This window comes from Ascidiella aspersa, chromosome 2, assembly GCF_963924565.1.
Source record: "Ascidiella aspersa chromosome 2, kaAscAspe10.2, whole genome shotgun sequence".
Classification (NCBI taxonomy): domain Eukaryota; kingdom Metazoa; phylum Chordata; class Ascidiacea; order Phlebobranchia; family Ascidiidae; genus Ascidiella; species Ascidiella aspersa.
This window is the reverse complement of record NC_139448.1, coordinates 16,058,389-16,075,585: the sequence shown is the minus strand read 5'-3', so window position 1 is coordinate 16,075,585 and position 17,197 is coordinate 16,058,389. Positions and strand designations below refer to the sequence as shown.

The window sequence follows — 17,197 nt, the reverse complement described above, 5'->3', positions numbered from 1 at the left end:
TGAGTTCCCGGTATTTAATTATTAACTGTAAACCATTGCTTTTACCAAGTAGCGTTTTGCTAAAGAATACTCGGCAGCCTATCTAGACCTAGCCTATTGTGTGCAAAAGTTTTTAAAGCATGTTATTATAGAATTTTTCTAACAAGAGTCGGCTGTACAGTCAAAATGAAGTGGCTAGCTTTTGTTGTGGTAATAGTAGCTATTCTTTGTTCCGTGTTTCTCTTACCTGACCCTGAAGTACAAGAGGATGTCAAACGACTGCCAAACAGTCTGCAGGAATGGCACCGTCGCGGAAAGTACGCGACCATAAACGGAAAACAGGTTTTCTTTCTGAGCTTGAAATGTACAAATCCTTCCATCGAGAAACCACCGACCTTGGCTCTGATTCATGGCTTCCCCTCTTCCAGCTATGACTACAGCAAAGTGAGTGGTGATTGCTGCTGTTTTATTTTACTTGACGAGTGGTTTTACGACATGACATTCAACAACGGCTGCGAAGCAATTGGCTTTCTCCGCCGAGAAAGAGCATGACAACTGCATTGTTTCTTGACATCGGACGCTTTCGCTGGCTTTGATTTATTTTGCTTGCCGCTGCTGTACAAAAAAAAGTTTTACGTTTCCTGGTTGCCCCCAATCGCTGCAAAATATTACTTTTATCATGGTTTATTTTGATGAAAATGTAATCATGCAAACCAAATTACAGGGTTACGATAATATGCGTAAATTGTGATGTTTAACGGATATTTATAGAAGCCACTCTTTTGCGAGCGCATAATGTATGTAAAGAGTTCGTTTGGTGTTTAAACATTTTTGATTACTGCATAGTGTACATCCTTCCCAGGTGCTGGACAGCTTACTGCACTTGGGTAACGTGGTCGTGCACGATCACGTCGGCTTCGGCTTTTCGGATAAGCCGCAAACAAGCTTCACGTACTCGATGTCCGAGGCCGCCGAGAACACGCTTGCCCTTTGGAGGTCGGCAGGAATTACGGAAGCCCACGTCGTGGCACATGACATGGGCGACAGCGTGCTCACCGAAATACTTGCGCGCCGACACAGAGGTAGGCTACGCTTGTTTTTGTATGCGGACATATAACCGTTAGCCCGCCAGCGGTCAGTTGAAGTAGGCGTGCTGTATTACTTAAGTGAAGCACGCGTCATACAATACTCCATTTATTGATTTATTTTATTATTTTTTTACCCTTTTTGATAACTAAAGGGAAGCATGCAGCTCGAAATTTCATCGTGGAATATCTCCGGAAGTAAACAAGATATCGATCAGATTGTTTTACACATTACTCAAAGCAACCTAACTTAGCCAGCAATCAGATTTCTGATCGATATTTTGTTTTCTTCTGGATATATTGCACGATAAAATTTCGAGATGCATGTTTTCCTTAGATTTTTGATGGGGGTGCTCAAATAATAATTCACATGGCGAACTTTTTGTTTGGCAACAGTCTCTAGAGAAAAGTTGTAGGATGCACCGCTTTGTTACCAGCACCACTTAAATATTCTATTATTGTATTATTGAAACGGTATTCTTTAGAGTTTTTGTGTAAGGGCAATGGTAGAGGTTTATGCTCAGTTTGCATCGCCATGTAACACGACTCAGGTAGATTCAGTGTGTAAATACGAATAATAATCACGGACGTACGTCTTGAGCTTGGGCTGGCGTTTCGCTGGAAGATGTGTTGTGTGACGTCTCGATTAAAAATTGCCTATGCCGGAACTGACGCCATTGCAACAGCGTTCCGCTGAGTAAACAAAACTGAAAATTTTGTTGTGGCCTCACCGTTACGCGAAACATAGCAACAGAGAAATATGATTTTTATTTTACATTAAGTACGATTTAAGCGTTTTGTTGTAACATAATTAATAGCTTACGGAAAACCGCCCGTCGACCTGCTTGTAATAATACCATCTATTACCTCTCTTTATTCTAACCTCTTTAACACGCGTTAAACAGTAATACGCGTCGACCAGTAAACGTACGTAGCTATTTTAAACTCTTTTAAATGGCAGGGATGCTTCCCGAGTACTTCCGCTCTTTTTTCAAGAGCATTACCTTCACCAACGGCGGCATGAAGTACTCGCAGATCAACTTTCGAATCAGTCAAACTCTGCTCAAGAGCGAGATGTTCGGACCCTTCCTCAACAAGCTGTCCTCGCGACTGCGCGTAAGCGAGTGGATGTCCAAAATGCAACTGAAGACGCTCTGGGGCCAGATCTATGATCCAGCTGAAAGGGATGAAGATATCAGGATGCTATGGGCGCTTAATCAGTTCCGCGGCGGCAACCTGATCATGCACAAGCTGATCTATTATCTCAACGACAGGGCTCACTTCGAATTTCGCTGGTTCGCAGCGTTGAAGGATATCGAAATTCCCACCCGTTTCGTTTGGGGCGACTCGGACGCAGTAAGTCCCATAACCATCCCGCAATACTTTCAAAGCCTAGTTCCGGGCATGAGACCGGAATTTGTAAACGGGGCCGGCCACTTTCTCATGTTGGAAAGACCGGACGTCTGGGTCGAAGCCGTTATCAAACCAATTACACTGCTGTGACAATTTTTTGAGGTTTATTAGAAAACGCTTTTATTTCAATTACTAAATAATTATGCAATTATATTTGTTTTTATCACAACCATTAGAATTAGATTATGCAGTAGCACACTCTTTGCAATTATTCAGTTCTATCGATGTGGGTTTTTTAAGATTAAAAAAAAAACATGTGAAAGAACGTTGAAATCCGTTAAACAAGTGATGGAAGCCTACATGTATATCGTTAAAACAACACGTTATATAAAAAAAATGCTACTAGTTACTCAGTAAATCTACAGTTAACAGTGATCTAAAAACACGTAATACTTCATCACAGTTACTCGTACAAAATATTTCACAACGCACGTCGACACATTGTAACACGATTTCACTGATATAATTGCGATGCACGCATATTTACTCAAAACAAATTAAGTTACATTACGTAAACACGGGCCCTAAACGGCCTGCTAGGTTAACTATAGGCGCACATCGACTATTTGGTGTCGCATAGGATGGCCACTCCGCGAAGTATCCAGTGCTCTGGATTCTGAGAACTTCTCAACAGAAGTGAAAATATGAACGTCAGATCTGCAAAGTAGATTAACTTAGCAAATACTCTCATGCTAACGAGGGTTACACATAGGGAATTTGTAAAGCATCAAAATATAAACAACCAGTGTATCTTTTGATTTTAAAAAAACTCCGGAAAACCAAGACGGCACAACCATTGACTTTATAATAACAATACATCGGTTGGATGATTCAGAGATAGAGATTTTCAATAATAGAGAATTGGAGCCGATACCCGATTAAAACCTGTACTAGTTGGGTGTCGGACTGTGGGAACTGATCAGATACTGAAAAGTGTGTCTTAGCCATTGTTTGCGATTTAACGCAGAGGTTTCTGTCTTCAAAAGCAACATTTTTGTTGAAAATATAAGGTAACGGCGAAGGAATAAAACAGACAGTATCAGACATCATTAATCAGGGATGACGGGGACACCGAACTTGGTAATTAATTTGTCATTGTTTTTAGAACTCATTTCGGCAATTACGCTTTCAGAAAATGATCATTTCAACTAAATATTCATAGGTGGTTTGCAACCACTTTAAGTAAAGTTTTTTCTTCGTTGGGTTTGTCTTTCTAAAAGTAATTTATTCTCAGCATGGTTGGGAAATCGTAAACGTTTATTATTGGGTCTATTTTTTGCTTTTTTGCAAACAGGCTTTTTTTTTTTTTGCAAACAGGCAATTGCAAAAAACATGGTGTTTTTTGCGCTCCAGCCTACCTGTCCTTCTTGGCTTCTTGTAGACGGGGCAAGGGTAAAGCTGGAGCCCCTGCAATCTCTTGTCGTCCCTGGGTTGATTTATGTTGATCGCATATACGTGCACCACGGGCATCAGAGTGAAAAGGACCTTGGGCGACGGCTCGATCAGCTTCATTTGACGTCTGTCCCAACCAGCTCCTTCCAGATAGAGGCCGTACACGTACACCCCGCCTGCACGTCACGTGATCAGGTTAAAATGCGTCTTGTGGCCGGCGCGTGTTTTGAACGTGACATAAGCGAGCAGTGACGCAAGGAGCGAACGGCTAGTTTAAACGTAGCTAGGCCGCAGAAGGTTTGAGGGTAAATATTTAACCCGCAGAAGGCGGACGTGCAATAAAGAAGAACTTTAACTGACTAATCTGTTTTGCAAAACAATCAACGCCACAACACCCGATCCGTTAGAAATTATTGCATTTCTAAGCAAAAAGGTCAAGGACAATTAGGACATCCAATGGCGGAAAAGTCTAGACTCTAGACTTTTAGACCTTGAGGTCCTGGCAATGCACTGATTCGGACCTTTAGGTAAACTCCCGGCGTAGATAAAATATTCGTTGAACATTCACAAAAGATTACAAAAAGTGTGAGATGGAATTAATAACACTTGACCCACCCTAACCCAAACGCTAACCCGAACCCTAACCCAAATTATGTGCGTTAATGTAATAATTATTTGAATGCTGGTGAAAAGCCCAAACTCGGGTGGGCATAAGATAGCTTCTCGTCTATGGTACCATAGGATTGTTACGTCACAAATTGAGGTATTGGAGCCTAACGCGTTTATGTAATTATTAATTCAATCCACATTATTTGGGTTAGGGTGCTGGTTAGCGTTTGGGTTTAGGTAAGTCAAGTATTATTAAACTTAATCTTTTGAAGCACATTGTTAAGTCAAATTAGTGCATTGTCCGAGACCTCAAAGTCTAAAAGTCGGACTTGTTGATCCTTTGGATGCACTAATTGTCGTAGACCTTTTTGCTTAGAAATGCACTAATTTCTAACGGATCAGGTGGCCACAAACAGCGATTCTTACCCGACTGTTTAACAACTGGCAGTGTCTATAGTAAACAAATCGGGCTCGAACTAATTTTTAAGAACATGTCGTTTCGAAGGCATTTAATTAAACACGCATTGTTATTTTACGTAAAAAAATAATAATTCTAAATACTACCAATTAAGAAATAAAAAAAATAAAAAACATGATTTTTGACCGATGGTGATCGATGTTATTCATTGTTCATGACCAATTATAGTATACACAACAGCAATCGCTCTTTATTCGAAATCGCTTTCAACACCTATTTATAAACAAAGGCTTGGTAAAGGTAAAATTTAGATCACGAAAACAGAAAATACTATAAATCATGTATGCTGAACCCAGGGTGACATTACCACAGCAAGCGACGTATTAAAAAAGTATATCACGGCGACCAGACGCGAACTTACCCTACTAAAAGCAGCACTCAAGAGACTTATTTATTCGGGTACTAAAATCATGCCCAAATATAGAATGTTTAATATCGCAAACATCAGGCCCTAAGAGAAAACAATATCGATTTACTTTGATGCAACACTCTGTTGCCAAAGAGTTTTTTGGGTTTCATAGGCTTTACCGTCCTTCAAACAAAACACAATTTACGCTCTACAGACTAATTTGTCAAACTCGTTTATCAACCGCATTGTATCTGGTAAAATCGTTTAAAATAGTGTGATTTAATTGCGCGTGACATTAATTTCGAAATTTTACCGCCATATTTGGCTTGGGAAAATACAACCTATTACAACTGCCACTGCTCCACCTAAACGCAATATTTTTAACAATGGCATTTTGGAAACTGCAATATGTTTTAATATTTCGCTGATAACCTTACGACGCTTTAGCAAGACCGAACTTAATCACGTTTTAGGCGAGTGATTTAGCGTACTTGAAACCTGAAATATTAGCTTTAAAAAAAGCACGAAAGACAACACAAAAAATAGATTTTTATACCAATGTCGGTCGGCGGCGGAGAGACGAGATCTTCCTTCGCCAGTTTGGTGACGTCATTGTAGAGCATGACGCCATCGAGTGCCCAGCCCTTGTGTGAATGGGCACGCGTCACTTCCTGCCTCATGGCGGTCAGGAAACCCTGTCATGAAATATCGCTTGATAGTCACGTGGTCACTATGTCTGTGGCAAAGACTCACTCCTAAACCACTGCCTATAGGGTGTTTATGTCGGTTTTATCCTTCGCGTGTTTCTGGATTTCACGATCGTAAAAATAGTGTATCACAAAAACGTGGTATACTATACACATTGCTTTGTAAGCTAGTTGTTGTAATTGTGGTATAAATAGCGCAATTTCCATTGGCCACTAAATCAGTGTATTTAGAGACCATTTTTTGTAGGTTGTACATTTCACCTTAATGAAATTCATTACCAAACTTAAGGACGTTATATAGTGTGAACTCTGGCCAATCATCAATACGCCACATTAGAATTATTCATTAACGCTGGTGTAGAGCTATTTTGAATGCAACAATGTTGCGAGTCATTTCGTCATTAAACCATTAGACGCATTTGCTCTCAGCGCGTGACTTCATTAAACTTAGCTGACGATTCGTCACGTGCACTTGTTTTCAGTAACAAACAACTAAATTTTCGTTCTGATTTGTCGTCATTTAAAAAAAGGCTTATTCGTAGTACTTTTTATAGCATTACAATTTTTACGACTTTCCAGTATAAACCATCTGATTCTAAACTTTCTAAATCATTTAAAAATAAAAATAAAAAGGATAGCTTAGTATTGGCTGTGGATGCACAAATGTTCATCCACTTAATTTTGAAACGAACCCAGTCTCGCTTTAAGTGCTTATGTAAACTGACCAAGTGTAGTTTAAAATACCTTAAGCGACTTGGTACGTAGAGGTTACGGCATTTTACCTGAGGGTTAAAAAACCCAGTCATCCAAAAAGCAAGGGGCCTTCCTTCGAAGAGCCAGGTGTGGAACTGCTCATAGCGTTCCAAAAACTCGGTAAACCAGAATCCGAGAGTCGAGCTCTCCCATGAAACCTAAACAGAAATTACTTACTTTTATGGTATCAAAGATTTTTTTTGCTACATGGTTCTTCAGATTCGGCCACATGTTTTGAGCTTTCGGTAGAATAGTGGTAGAAAATACCGCTTCTTGCATGATGTTACAACACCAGAGGTCATAGTATTTTAGGAAAATAAGTCCGTGGTAATAGTTTTTGGGAATGATGCAGCTGATTTTAACATTGATCATCTAAGTTACTTAGACTAAAATACGAAGGCAAAAACCGTTGTTTATATTTGAAGGTTTAATTATTGCGCTCCCAGCGAAAATTCAAATGCATTAAATACTAAAAGCTTCTATTTGCTTGGCGTAAAAAATAGGGACCATTTTTTCTAGATTTAAACGCACTTCTTACAAATGAACAAGCTTTAATTGAATGCACGAGAAAAACATTTGAACTTGATATGCAGATATTTGGTTCGCGTAAAAATGTTGTTCATTACCTTCTGCCAGGCCTTGGGTATCCTGGCGTCGTACATTTGGTCGAGTGCGTCCCGTAGGTTGTCGCTCATGATGATGGTGCCGTCGATGGCCAGCTTGAGGTCTCCCAGCATGGTCCGGACCAGGGAAATCACCCTCTGCATCCGGTCGATTTCCTGCCGGAGGAAGATGTTCATCGGCTGGATGGCTCCCATCTTCTGCAGTCGCGCTTTCACCTAAAGTCAGATACAATAGGATAAGAAACAACAAAATATTCAATGTCATAGCGTTTCCACGACAAACATTGGTAGTCTAGCTTTCGTTTCTTCATATAACTGACACGCGAAGAAATGTCCTGCACCACTCAGTAAAAGTAGCAAGCATTGGCGTATGGTTGTTTCTCGACTTGCTCCTCTCTAAGCCTGTTTAGTTGGTAAAGCGACGGTCCTGGTATGACCGGAGGTCGTGAGTTGGAACCTCACTGCAGGCAAGTTGTTTTTCTGGCCTGCCTTGCTTGCATCATTGATCGACAGACTTGGTTAGTCTGTGTTGGCTTTACGGTGTACTGTAACCTACTGAGTACCTCGTGTGGGAGGAAGTCTTCGGGTATCTTCTCCAGCATCTCGTCGGCCATCCTCCAGACAACCGACTCCCTCGTCTCGCCAGCTCCTCCGCTGCTCTCCTTGGGCTGGATGCTCACGATTGTTCCCAAGCTGTCGTTGGCCATGTTGGTCTGTCAAAAAAGCGGCGTTTTTAAAATGTGGTCAATCTTTTACTTGCAATAAAAAAAAGAAAAAGCATTTGGAGCTGGCGTTCGTAAAAAAAAACAGAATTATATAGTTTCTCCTAAAATTATTACGCCAACGTTCGTTGGACATTTAAATAACGATTTGTCCATTGTAATTCTTCTGATCTAGAGGGATTAATAGATAATATGCTTCGGATTACTAGATAATAAAACCTGGTAGGTGATGTCTGCGTTGGGATGCAGCCCGAACACTTCTGGTGTATCGACAAGCGGAAGATTGTCGATGTAGTTGTGGTACTCCTGGATGCTCTTAACTTTCGGGATCGTGTAGCCTATGAAGAGCAAGGTTTGTATGTAATAAGTGCGGCTGATCACTCAATAGCAAACTCACCACCCTTGTGTTTTTACGTCTGGGTCTGCGCAAAACACACTAACCAGAGGTGGACAACTAGATTACTTAAGCTTTTTAAAATTAAATTAGAATTAAAGTGAGAGAATTTCAAATATTTTAACAAAATTTTAATTTTAATTTTTCTCAAAAATTATCATCTAAATTATAATTGGAAATAGAATTTGATTTAACCATAAATTTAGTTTACTTATTATAAGACTATGTAAATGGCAAAACTTACTGAACTAGCTGTGCTTTTCCGATTGTAAAATTCACCTACATGACCTAAAGTCGTTCCGACCAAAAAGTGTTAACTACATTTTTCTATTAGATAAACAGAATTATCTAGTTGTCCAAGTCTGCGTCCGACAAAACATGATGATACTATGAAGGCCAAAGAATAGGAAATAAAAGTTCGAAGCGAAATTAACCGTTGACCGTGTAACCTACATGTTCATTTCATCGAGGCGCACTCACCTGTGTAGAAGGAAAACTTGTCAGAGAACATGTGCTCGCCAAACCAGACCTTACAGTAGGTGTTCAGCAGAATCTTGTCGAGGTCGTCGGTCACACGGCCGCCATATTGGATCTCACCGAACATGTACCGGACAGTGTTCCAGGAAACCCCCTGCAAAAGTTTTTACATTTGCTGCTCACTGTGTATCGTAAAAGACAAAAAAGTTTTCATTTAAAATGACGTCCTATTTAATTATTACTATCATTGCGAAAAAATGTAAACTCAGTCAGTTGAAAATATATATAAAGTTTTCAAGGAAAAGGAAAGCTTTAGGGCTGGATCATAAATATTATTAAGTATGGGCTTAACCGCAATAAATTGTTGAAAAATACTACCCTATCCTTTATATACTTTCGAAAGCCTTAATAAAACGCTGGTGCGCGCAAAACATTTGGTCTTTTTGGTTTGCTTACCTTCTTGGGGTCGATATCGTCCAGGTGGTTTTGCACGAACTGAATGCTGGCGGTAAAGTCGGACTGGTTGAACTCGTACGGGATGTTCCAGCCCAGTGGCCCGAACTTGCGTCGCTCCTGCACAGTGGTATGGAGGAAGGCCACTCCGTAAAGCACCGGCTTCCATTGCGGCATGTTTGATATGTCCAGAAACTCCTGCGCAAGGAAAATGAAATCAGAAAAAGGTAAAGGAAAGAGGTTAGTGTGCAGGTTTCTAAGGCAACCTATTGCAGCGAGCTGTCACATTTTGCCATGAATTGTAGAACCACTTCCGCAAAACCAAAATCGCACGTTGGACGTTACCTGTGTGGTGCTGTTGTACGTCCTCTTAAGACCGGCCTTGACTCCCTGCGGCGGCTCGTTGGTGAATTTGATGCTGGTCTGCAGAAGGTTGATGGGAAACTTCTTGTGCACCTCGGTGGTGATCCAGGTCCTGTAGTTCTCGTGTATGCTCTCGGTGTTGGTCACCTGCCGTCAAAATTTTGCTGTTGGTTTATCTATGTAAGGTGCTTGCCGAGTCGAACGGCACGAAATGATTTACAAATTATAGGGTTTGGAAAAAAGTTTTTCATTTGATCTTTAATCGTATGATCCCGGAACATAAGATAAAATACATCATGATTGCTTAAATTAGTATAAAATTTACATTTTAAAGATGCAAGATACGTTTTGCCTTTTTTCTATTAAAACTAAGAACAATCTCGTAATCAGTTATTATTTTTTATTATTTTACCTTTTTTTTAAATCACAAAGAGAACCGCATATAGCTTATGTAGTATCGGGTGACCAAATTAACAAGCCAACTTCAAGAAAGCAACTATATATAATTAACATTATTGTATTTGGAGTCCCGTATATGCTTACGTTCTCGAGCAGTTCGTCCATATAATCGAGTCCCAAGTGACAGTTCTGCAGCAGGAGCCAGCCACCATCTTGGAAGCTCTGAGTGAGAAGACGTCGGGCGTGAACTTCCTGCCCCTGTCCCATCGATATGGCGCGGCAAGCTGCGCAGAAAACAAAAAAACAATAAAAATCGATCGCATTCCTCTTTAAAAAGGATTTATGAGCAAAGACTAACTGAGTTTCGCAGAAAGGTCTTATGTCGCTTAATTTTTTACCTTTTTGTGCAAACTATAGGCCAAGTTGCAATAAAATCGTAATAAAATCGAAGGTTTAGGTCTAAGGTATATATATATATTAATTTATTAATCCAATATCACATTGTAATGAAAAGCATTTTAAATTTGGTGCAAAGGGGGGATTTGAACAACTACTTAACAATACCAATTAACGTACACCTTACGGATATGTTTTAAAACTATTATCATAACAAAATTAAAAGAAATGAATTCACCAAATGTGTTTATAATGCACGCATGGTTTCGTTCGCAAAACCATGAGTAAATGTATTTGCGTAAACAGCTCACGACATTGACAGAAAAACGTAACGAACTCATTTGCGCTTCAGTTGTGAGCAGATTTTAGCACCAAGGGCTTATTCTGTGTTTTACTCGTTATATGTCAAATTTTGCCCTAATAGCAAAACTAAATGCACATACTAGGATACGACAGGCCCGCATAAAAACTCAAACCCCGCACGACTATTAGCCTATAGTGTTTTACGTGACAAAACAAGTGATTTAAAGATGGATATAATATATTGGACCTGTTCGAAATTTTGCGAAACAAATTTTTATGTCTGTATAATACTGATCGACTTAATCCTTAAAGCTGCGAAAATACATATAAGCGCCTTTTTTGTTTTAAGTCCCCAAAATACAAACAGATAAAAGCCTTCCATTGCTATAACACGGCCACTTACGGATCGACTTGATCTTAGCAAGTCGCTCGATGTTCTCGGTCGGATCGGATCCCATGCTTAGGAAGCAGACCATCGGCTTCCTGTTGTCCGACTCGGCCCACATCACCTCCATATCGAGGATCACCGACTCCGCGTATTTGGGCCCAAGGGCTTGAGCGATGTAGTGACGCGACTGAAAATAAAATAGCAACTTTTGTTTTAAAAACCGAGAATGTGTTTTTTTGTTAAACCGTTTTTTTTTAAATGTACTTTTTTCTTCAAGGAAAAAAATCTTCATACATTTTGTTGCCTTTATTGCAAAGAAAAAATTCGATTATTATAGCTAACAGTTGTCAAGTGGCCCGTTACCGTTAATGGTAGTGAGTAAATATATCTTGCAATAACCGAAATTGCTTTGCTATGGGTATAGACGTTTTTAGTTTTTCAACCAAGCAACAAGAAATGCGCCAACATTTTCACTTTACCAAATTTGCGAAAACTATCGTTCGTTTGCCCTTTATCAGACTTCATTTATACACTTGATATCGGGGTTTAGAACATAACGGCGATTTTATGTTTAAATTACGTTTTTCTGTTTGTGTATTTTTATGCTTATTGTAACCCAGGGGATTCAACCGAAATACCAATCACTCAAAAAAATCACAAAAAACAAGCGCACGTTGATCGGGGCGCAACGTAACGCGACGCAACGGGTTTACGCAGAAGTGGGGCAAACCTGAGCGATGGTGCGGTCCGGGCACCAACTGCGGATCAGAAGCAGCTTGCGGAAGGTATCGAGCGAGCTGCTGTATCCGTCTGGAATGACGGCTTCCTCTGGCGCTTCCTCGTCGAACCAGGCCTTCCAGCCCTTCGTGACGTCACACAACAACAACAATTATTTTATGAACATCGCTGACGCGTGCGAAAGCGTTTTGGGTTCGAGTGTGTAACTACTTGGGCTCTGCACGAATTTGTTCACTTTTTTAAGCCTTTATTTAATATGTAGATGAACAAACTGGGAAACCTTGTAATACGGAAATGTGCTTTGGTTTTAAATTGTTGTCGTACCAAACAGAAAAAAAAAACATATAATATATATGTCTTTTGGTTTATTGTAAGCAAACAATACACAAATGTAGGCTAATTACATCATCGACAAATGCTTTATGAGTTTTTTTAATGGCACTTTTGTCCGTTAGTTGTATTTTGACTTCATATTAAATTAGTCACCCTCTTCTAGAAAGGTAACATTTTCTTACTTACTTTCGTTCGGAAAATATATATAAGGGCGTATCTTTATGAAATCCAAAACCATTTTGGCAGGTTTCTTGTCGATCACTATTCCGCTGACGGGTATATTAACAATAAAGTTTAAAAACCCGGGATAAATTACTCGGATTTTACACTTTAAGTTCTATTGTTCGTTCGGAAAGGTACTGCAATATTACCCATAATGTGAACAATGTCGTTGATCGAAATCATTACAGGTGTGGTACAGAAACTAATGTTCGAAATATATAAAACGGCCTTTTTCGCCACCGTGGCATCCGCGGTTATACGCACCCTGTCGTTCCTGCTGATCTGGTTGAGCAGTTGAGAGAACTGAGGAAGCCTGCTGAGTTGAACCAGGTTGAGCCAGGTCATGTCCTGGATCCATTTCTTCGGCTTCGGCTCAACAGCGTTTAAATCGAGGGAAGCTCCGCCTGGAGAAAAATAATTACATCGTTTAAATTTGATTAACTTTTATGGTCGTGCGTTTGGCCACTTTTTCGTTTTGGGTTTATAGTGCGGACAAATCTGAGTAAAACGAGGGGGGTTACAACTTAGGTAAAGGCATGCAAACCCGCACACCCGTGTTATCATTAATATTCCAGGCTGGTATGTTAACAGGAAGGGTTGTTACCATAACTTGTCATAATTATTGAACGATTAACAAAGGGGTTGAAAATATATATTTTCGAGATATACGCCTGTCATGAGTAAATTTTCTACTTTCGTATGACTGTTACAACAAAAATTGCTTTATTCGACTTGGTAACTAAGATCGTCAAACCAAGCCTCAAATTATACCCACAACTGGCGGGTCATCATAATACTGCTGTTGTTCACCAACATCAAACGTGGCACACAAACATTACGCAACAAACGGGCACGCCCTACATACACGATTCTATAGTTTCTTGTCAAGTTTTAGCGTCAACCCAGTTTTACACCCAAACCATTTATTCATATTCCTAATCTGTTAGCCGCAACGCGTAGAAAACGGTTGAATAATAAAGAGTAACTAATAGGTAATTTTTATAACAACTAGTCATATGCTTTAGCCCCCATAAAATCTAATCTGTAGCGCCACCAAGCGTCGCGCGGTTTACGAGATCCGCATCTACAAGTGACGTACCCTTGATGAAAGTCTGGAACTCATCGTGCGTAAGATAACTGCGGTTAAGGTCGATCTTCAGGGCGAGAAGGAGAGTGTAGAGAAACTTGTGGTTCTCGTAGAGGCCGCGAGCAGTGTACTTGAACACGATGTATGTCAGGTAGTCGGTGATGTTAAGGATGCGCTTGGCAGGGATCGGCGACTTGTTGCTCTTCTCCAGCGACTGATCGAAGAGGCCCAGGAACTGGCGCAGGGAGGTCTGTGGCGACGGGAGAAGCGATTAAGTCAAATGTTAGGAGGTAAAAGGTGAATATAAATTTATTAGGAGTTAAAAGGAAAAATTTGAACAGAAATTTATCAGGAGTTTAAAGCAAAAGTTAAAAAGAAATTTAGCTGTAAAGCGCTTATACTTATAATTTTACCGGTCGGCAAGTAAGCATTTGCAACGTAACGACGTATTGAAAACAGATACCTTTAGTTATCGAAAAGTTTTTGTTCATTTTTTGACAGGAATCGACAAAACTGGTCGATTGGTCTGTATAATAGCATAATAGCTATAAGTAATAACAAAAAAAAATACTCGCGAAGATGATTCTTAGAAAGTCGTTTTTGATTTATTTATTACAGCCAAAACCGTAAAGTACTACGCTAAAATAAAACAACAAAACATGACTGCAGTAAATGATAAACCGATTTGCGACGTATCCCTCAAACCGTTCATTTCAACACCACTGAAAAGCATTCGGTCGACATTCCAATATTACTAAACTTTGGTTAGAAAAACTGCCTTTCGTTACCTGATACATCACGTCAACCAGACTCATTTCGACGATAAGAAAGTAGAGAATGGAGCCTCTGGTGGCCACCGGCCTGTACTCCTCCCGGGCCGAGTTGATCTTGATCTCCGTCTCTGCGGCGATCGAAAGCTTTTCGCTGACTTCTTCCGCCGTTTGTTTGGTGGTCTGTAAACAATCGACACGATTTGTATTCGAGCCGGTAGATATATGCTTCATAATGACGACAGGTCCAATAGGCCTCACTGGCTACGGAAAACTGATACTTGGGTGTCATTTGGGAATTTAGTTATACCGTAGTTCTATAACACGAGGACAATATGTGCTAATTTTAGAGCTGCATTCGCATTTGTATATACAACTGCTACCAGAAGAACGCAACTTTCCATTGGCCTTTACAAAATTAAAATGTCTTATATTCTTAGACCAATTTTTGTGAAATTGGCGCCAACAACAATTTCTAGTTCTACCACACTATTCTTATCTTGGTCAAGAAAATGAAGAATGATATATTGTATCATTTTGCCAAACCCTCGTGTATGTTACGAAGAAAATATTTTTACCTTCTGTAGGAGAGATTGATGACAGAATATTTTTAAATAAGAATTTATAATTTTGTTTGTAACAAATAGCAGAGGCCATCGTAATTATTGATCACAGAAAAATCTTGGGTAAAAGCTGCACTGAAAACATTACAATTTTCCACCTGCAGCACTTGGATAAGTGACTCGTCGTCCACCAACGATCCCTTGGTGGAAGTCAACCTGTAGAGGAGATTGTCCTCCAACTCTTGCATCTTCCTCTTGTTGGCCGTCACCTCGGTCATAAGCGCAACTCGCTCGGCCTCAAGTTCCTGAACGCACGAACGTTATCTCGTTACTTAAAAAATAGAGTTAGCTCCACCAGACAACATATCAATAGATAGAAATCGCTTTTCTGGTGTAAACGAAGTATGAAACGTCGGTTTATACTTTGTTTACACCAGAAGAGTGATATATATCCATGATCTCGTTACGTTAGCGTAAATCACGTGTTTTAGAATGACAAAACGTTGGCCATCTTTCGTGCCAGATTGAGATGTACTGTTTACTTAAATACTTTGTTGCACATTGTCAACACACAAAAAATAGTCAATGCTTTGCCATAAACAAACATAAAAAATCACACTTAGTACTTTATGAAACAGGAGTTCGCAAATAAAAAGGCATAAAATGTCGTACAAAGCTAAACAACATGGAAAATTTGTACTGTGTAATCACTATGGTAATCGTCGACTGCCTTTTTTTATTGTATTTTACCAAGCTCAACGGTATTTTACATGAAATAAGTGTGTGACTTTTTATCGTTTTGACTTCAGAATTATAATAAACCTGTTGACGAGCAATGCGCATGTACCTTGGTACAGTTGTAACGTTGTAATAATGAATAACGTCAGCGCACACCACAACAAACAATAAACCAAAGCGAGACTTTAAGTTCTAAAGTAAACGGTAAATCAAAAACCAAAAACCGCCTGAAAAGCTCAGTGGTGATCGCAAATCCTTGCCTGCTTCTCTGTGAGGATGACGCGTCCGAGCAGTTGGTCCTCGAGCCCTTTCATGGTGACGGTGAAGTCGATGATGGAGGTGCGCGCGTAGATCTCGGGGGTGTAGGCCGGGTTGGACAGTTTTGTGGTGATGTACAGCTTAAAGCCCTTCATTACGTCCACCTCCTTGTCGCCCACTTTAACCTGCGTTCGAAGGAAGTCTTTAAAGTGGCCGACGAGTAATTGCAGTACATTTAATAAACACGTTGAAGAGAGTATTTCTCTCGAGTCAAGGGTGTCTATGGAATAAATGGTAGAATTTGGTTGTTCCGATTGGATTAAAGTTAGAAAAAAACATAGTGGCACAAAATACAAAGTTTCGTTCAAAACTAGTGTTAAAGGCACGGAAGCGTTTCCACAAACAAGTTGAAGGGAGTATTCCTCTTTAGTAGAGGGTCTCTCTAGAAGGAATGATAGAATTTGGTTGTTCCAATTGGATTAAATTATAAAAAATACATATAGTGGCCCAAAGAAAACAGCTGAAAAGTTTCGTTTAAAACTAATCTTAGCAACAAATCTTAACTTAACAGCGTTTCCACTATTTCCGTAAAGAACACTGTATGAACCTAACCGTACCTTAAATGTTGAACCGGATTTGATGAAGTTTTGTTCCAGGACGTTGTCCAAAGCTGGATCCAAATCCTCACGTACATCCTCAATGATGAGGGCGCGACCTAGCGACAGGGCGTCCTCGAGGTGGGTTCGGAAGTATTTGTGGTTGAGCGAAGTCAACTATACGATATAAATTTGTTGTGATTAGTTTTTTTATTAGACAGGGCAGCGGTTAAAACAAGCCTGTTTTTACATCAAGCAGTATATATTTTGTATATTACGTGTAAATTAGGTTTATAGCAGGGGTTCCTAAACTGGGATTCACGGAGCCCCTTGGAGGGGTCCATGAAGCCTTAGTTGAAATATTAGTTTATATTTGGAAAGTAATCATTTTTTCAACGAAAAGTGTTGATTCAAAATGAAACGTTTTTGCACTGAATGTATATTTATACTCCTTGCGCTATCACAGTTTTTTGGGCCGGAAACAGCAGTTTTTTAAGTCTATTTTTATGGGGCATCAATTTCAGACGTCATCTCGTCCTTGCCTACAATGGTTCACGCGAAGCAAAAAAAAAATTTTCAGGGCTCTCCGGTAAAGTTTAAGAACCCTTG

General features: G+C 39.9%; 2 protein-coding genes across 2 annotated transcripts in view; one reads left to right on the top strand and one right to left on the bottom strand.

Moving 5' to 3' along the window:
* Nucleotides 1-144: 144 nt before the first annotated feature.
* On the top strand, nt 145-2,702 carry LOC146163980 (uncharacterized). Its single transcript, XM_083382915.1, has 3 exons — nt 145-423; nt 842-1,061; nt 2,026-2,702. The coding sequence occupies exons 1-3, from the start codon at nt 166-168 to the stop codon at nt 2,565-2,567; spliced, it is 1,020 nt and encodes a 339-aa protein (XP_083239041.1). The 5' UTR covers nt 145-165; the 3' UTR covers nt 2,568-2,702.
* The window catches only part of LOC146163979 (dynein axonemal heavy chain 5-like), a 60,475-nt gene continuing 45,863 nt past the window's right edge, over nt 2,586-17,197 (bottom strand). The window contains exons 73-91 of the mRNA XM_083382914.1: nt 16,610-16,765; nt 15,995-16,177; nt 15,155-15,301; nt 14,452-14,616; nt 13,676-13,913; nt 12,841-12,980; nt 12,014-12,145; nt 11,299-11,470; nt 10,341-10,480; nt 9,780-9,944; nt 9,438-9,632; nt 8,985-9,135; nt 8,330-8,448; nt 7,952-8,101; nt 7,392-7,604; nt 6,795-6,923; nt 5,862-6,000; nt 3,836-4,045; nt 2,586-3,134 (exon numbers count right to left, since the gene is read on the bottom strand). Of these exons, the coding sequence (XP_083239040.1) occupies nt 3,040-3,134; nt 3,836-4,045; nt 5,862-6,000; nt 6,795-6,923; nt 7,392-7,604; nt 7,952-8,101; nt 8,330-8,448; nt 8,985-9,135; nt 9,438-9,632; nt 9,780-9,944; nt 10,341-10,480; nt 11,299-11,470; nt 12,014-12,145; nt 12,841-12,980; nt 13,676-13,913; nt 14,452-14,616; nt 15,155-15,301; nt 15,995-16,177; nt 16,610-16,765 (3,039 nt within the window). The 3' untranslated portion in view covers nt 2,586-3,039. The remainder of the gene's footprint in view (nt 3,135-3,835; nt 4,046-5,861; nt 6,001-6,794; nt 6,924-7,391; nt 7,605-7,951; nt 8,102-8,329; nt 8,449-8,984; nt 9,136-9,437; nt 9,633-9,779; nt 9,945-10,340; nt 10,481-11,298; nt 11,471-12,013; nt 12,146-12,840; nt 12,981-13,675; nt 13,914-14,451; nt 14,617-15,154; nt 15,302-15,994; nt 16,178-16,609; nt 16,766-17,197) is intronic.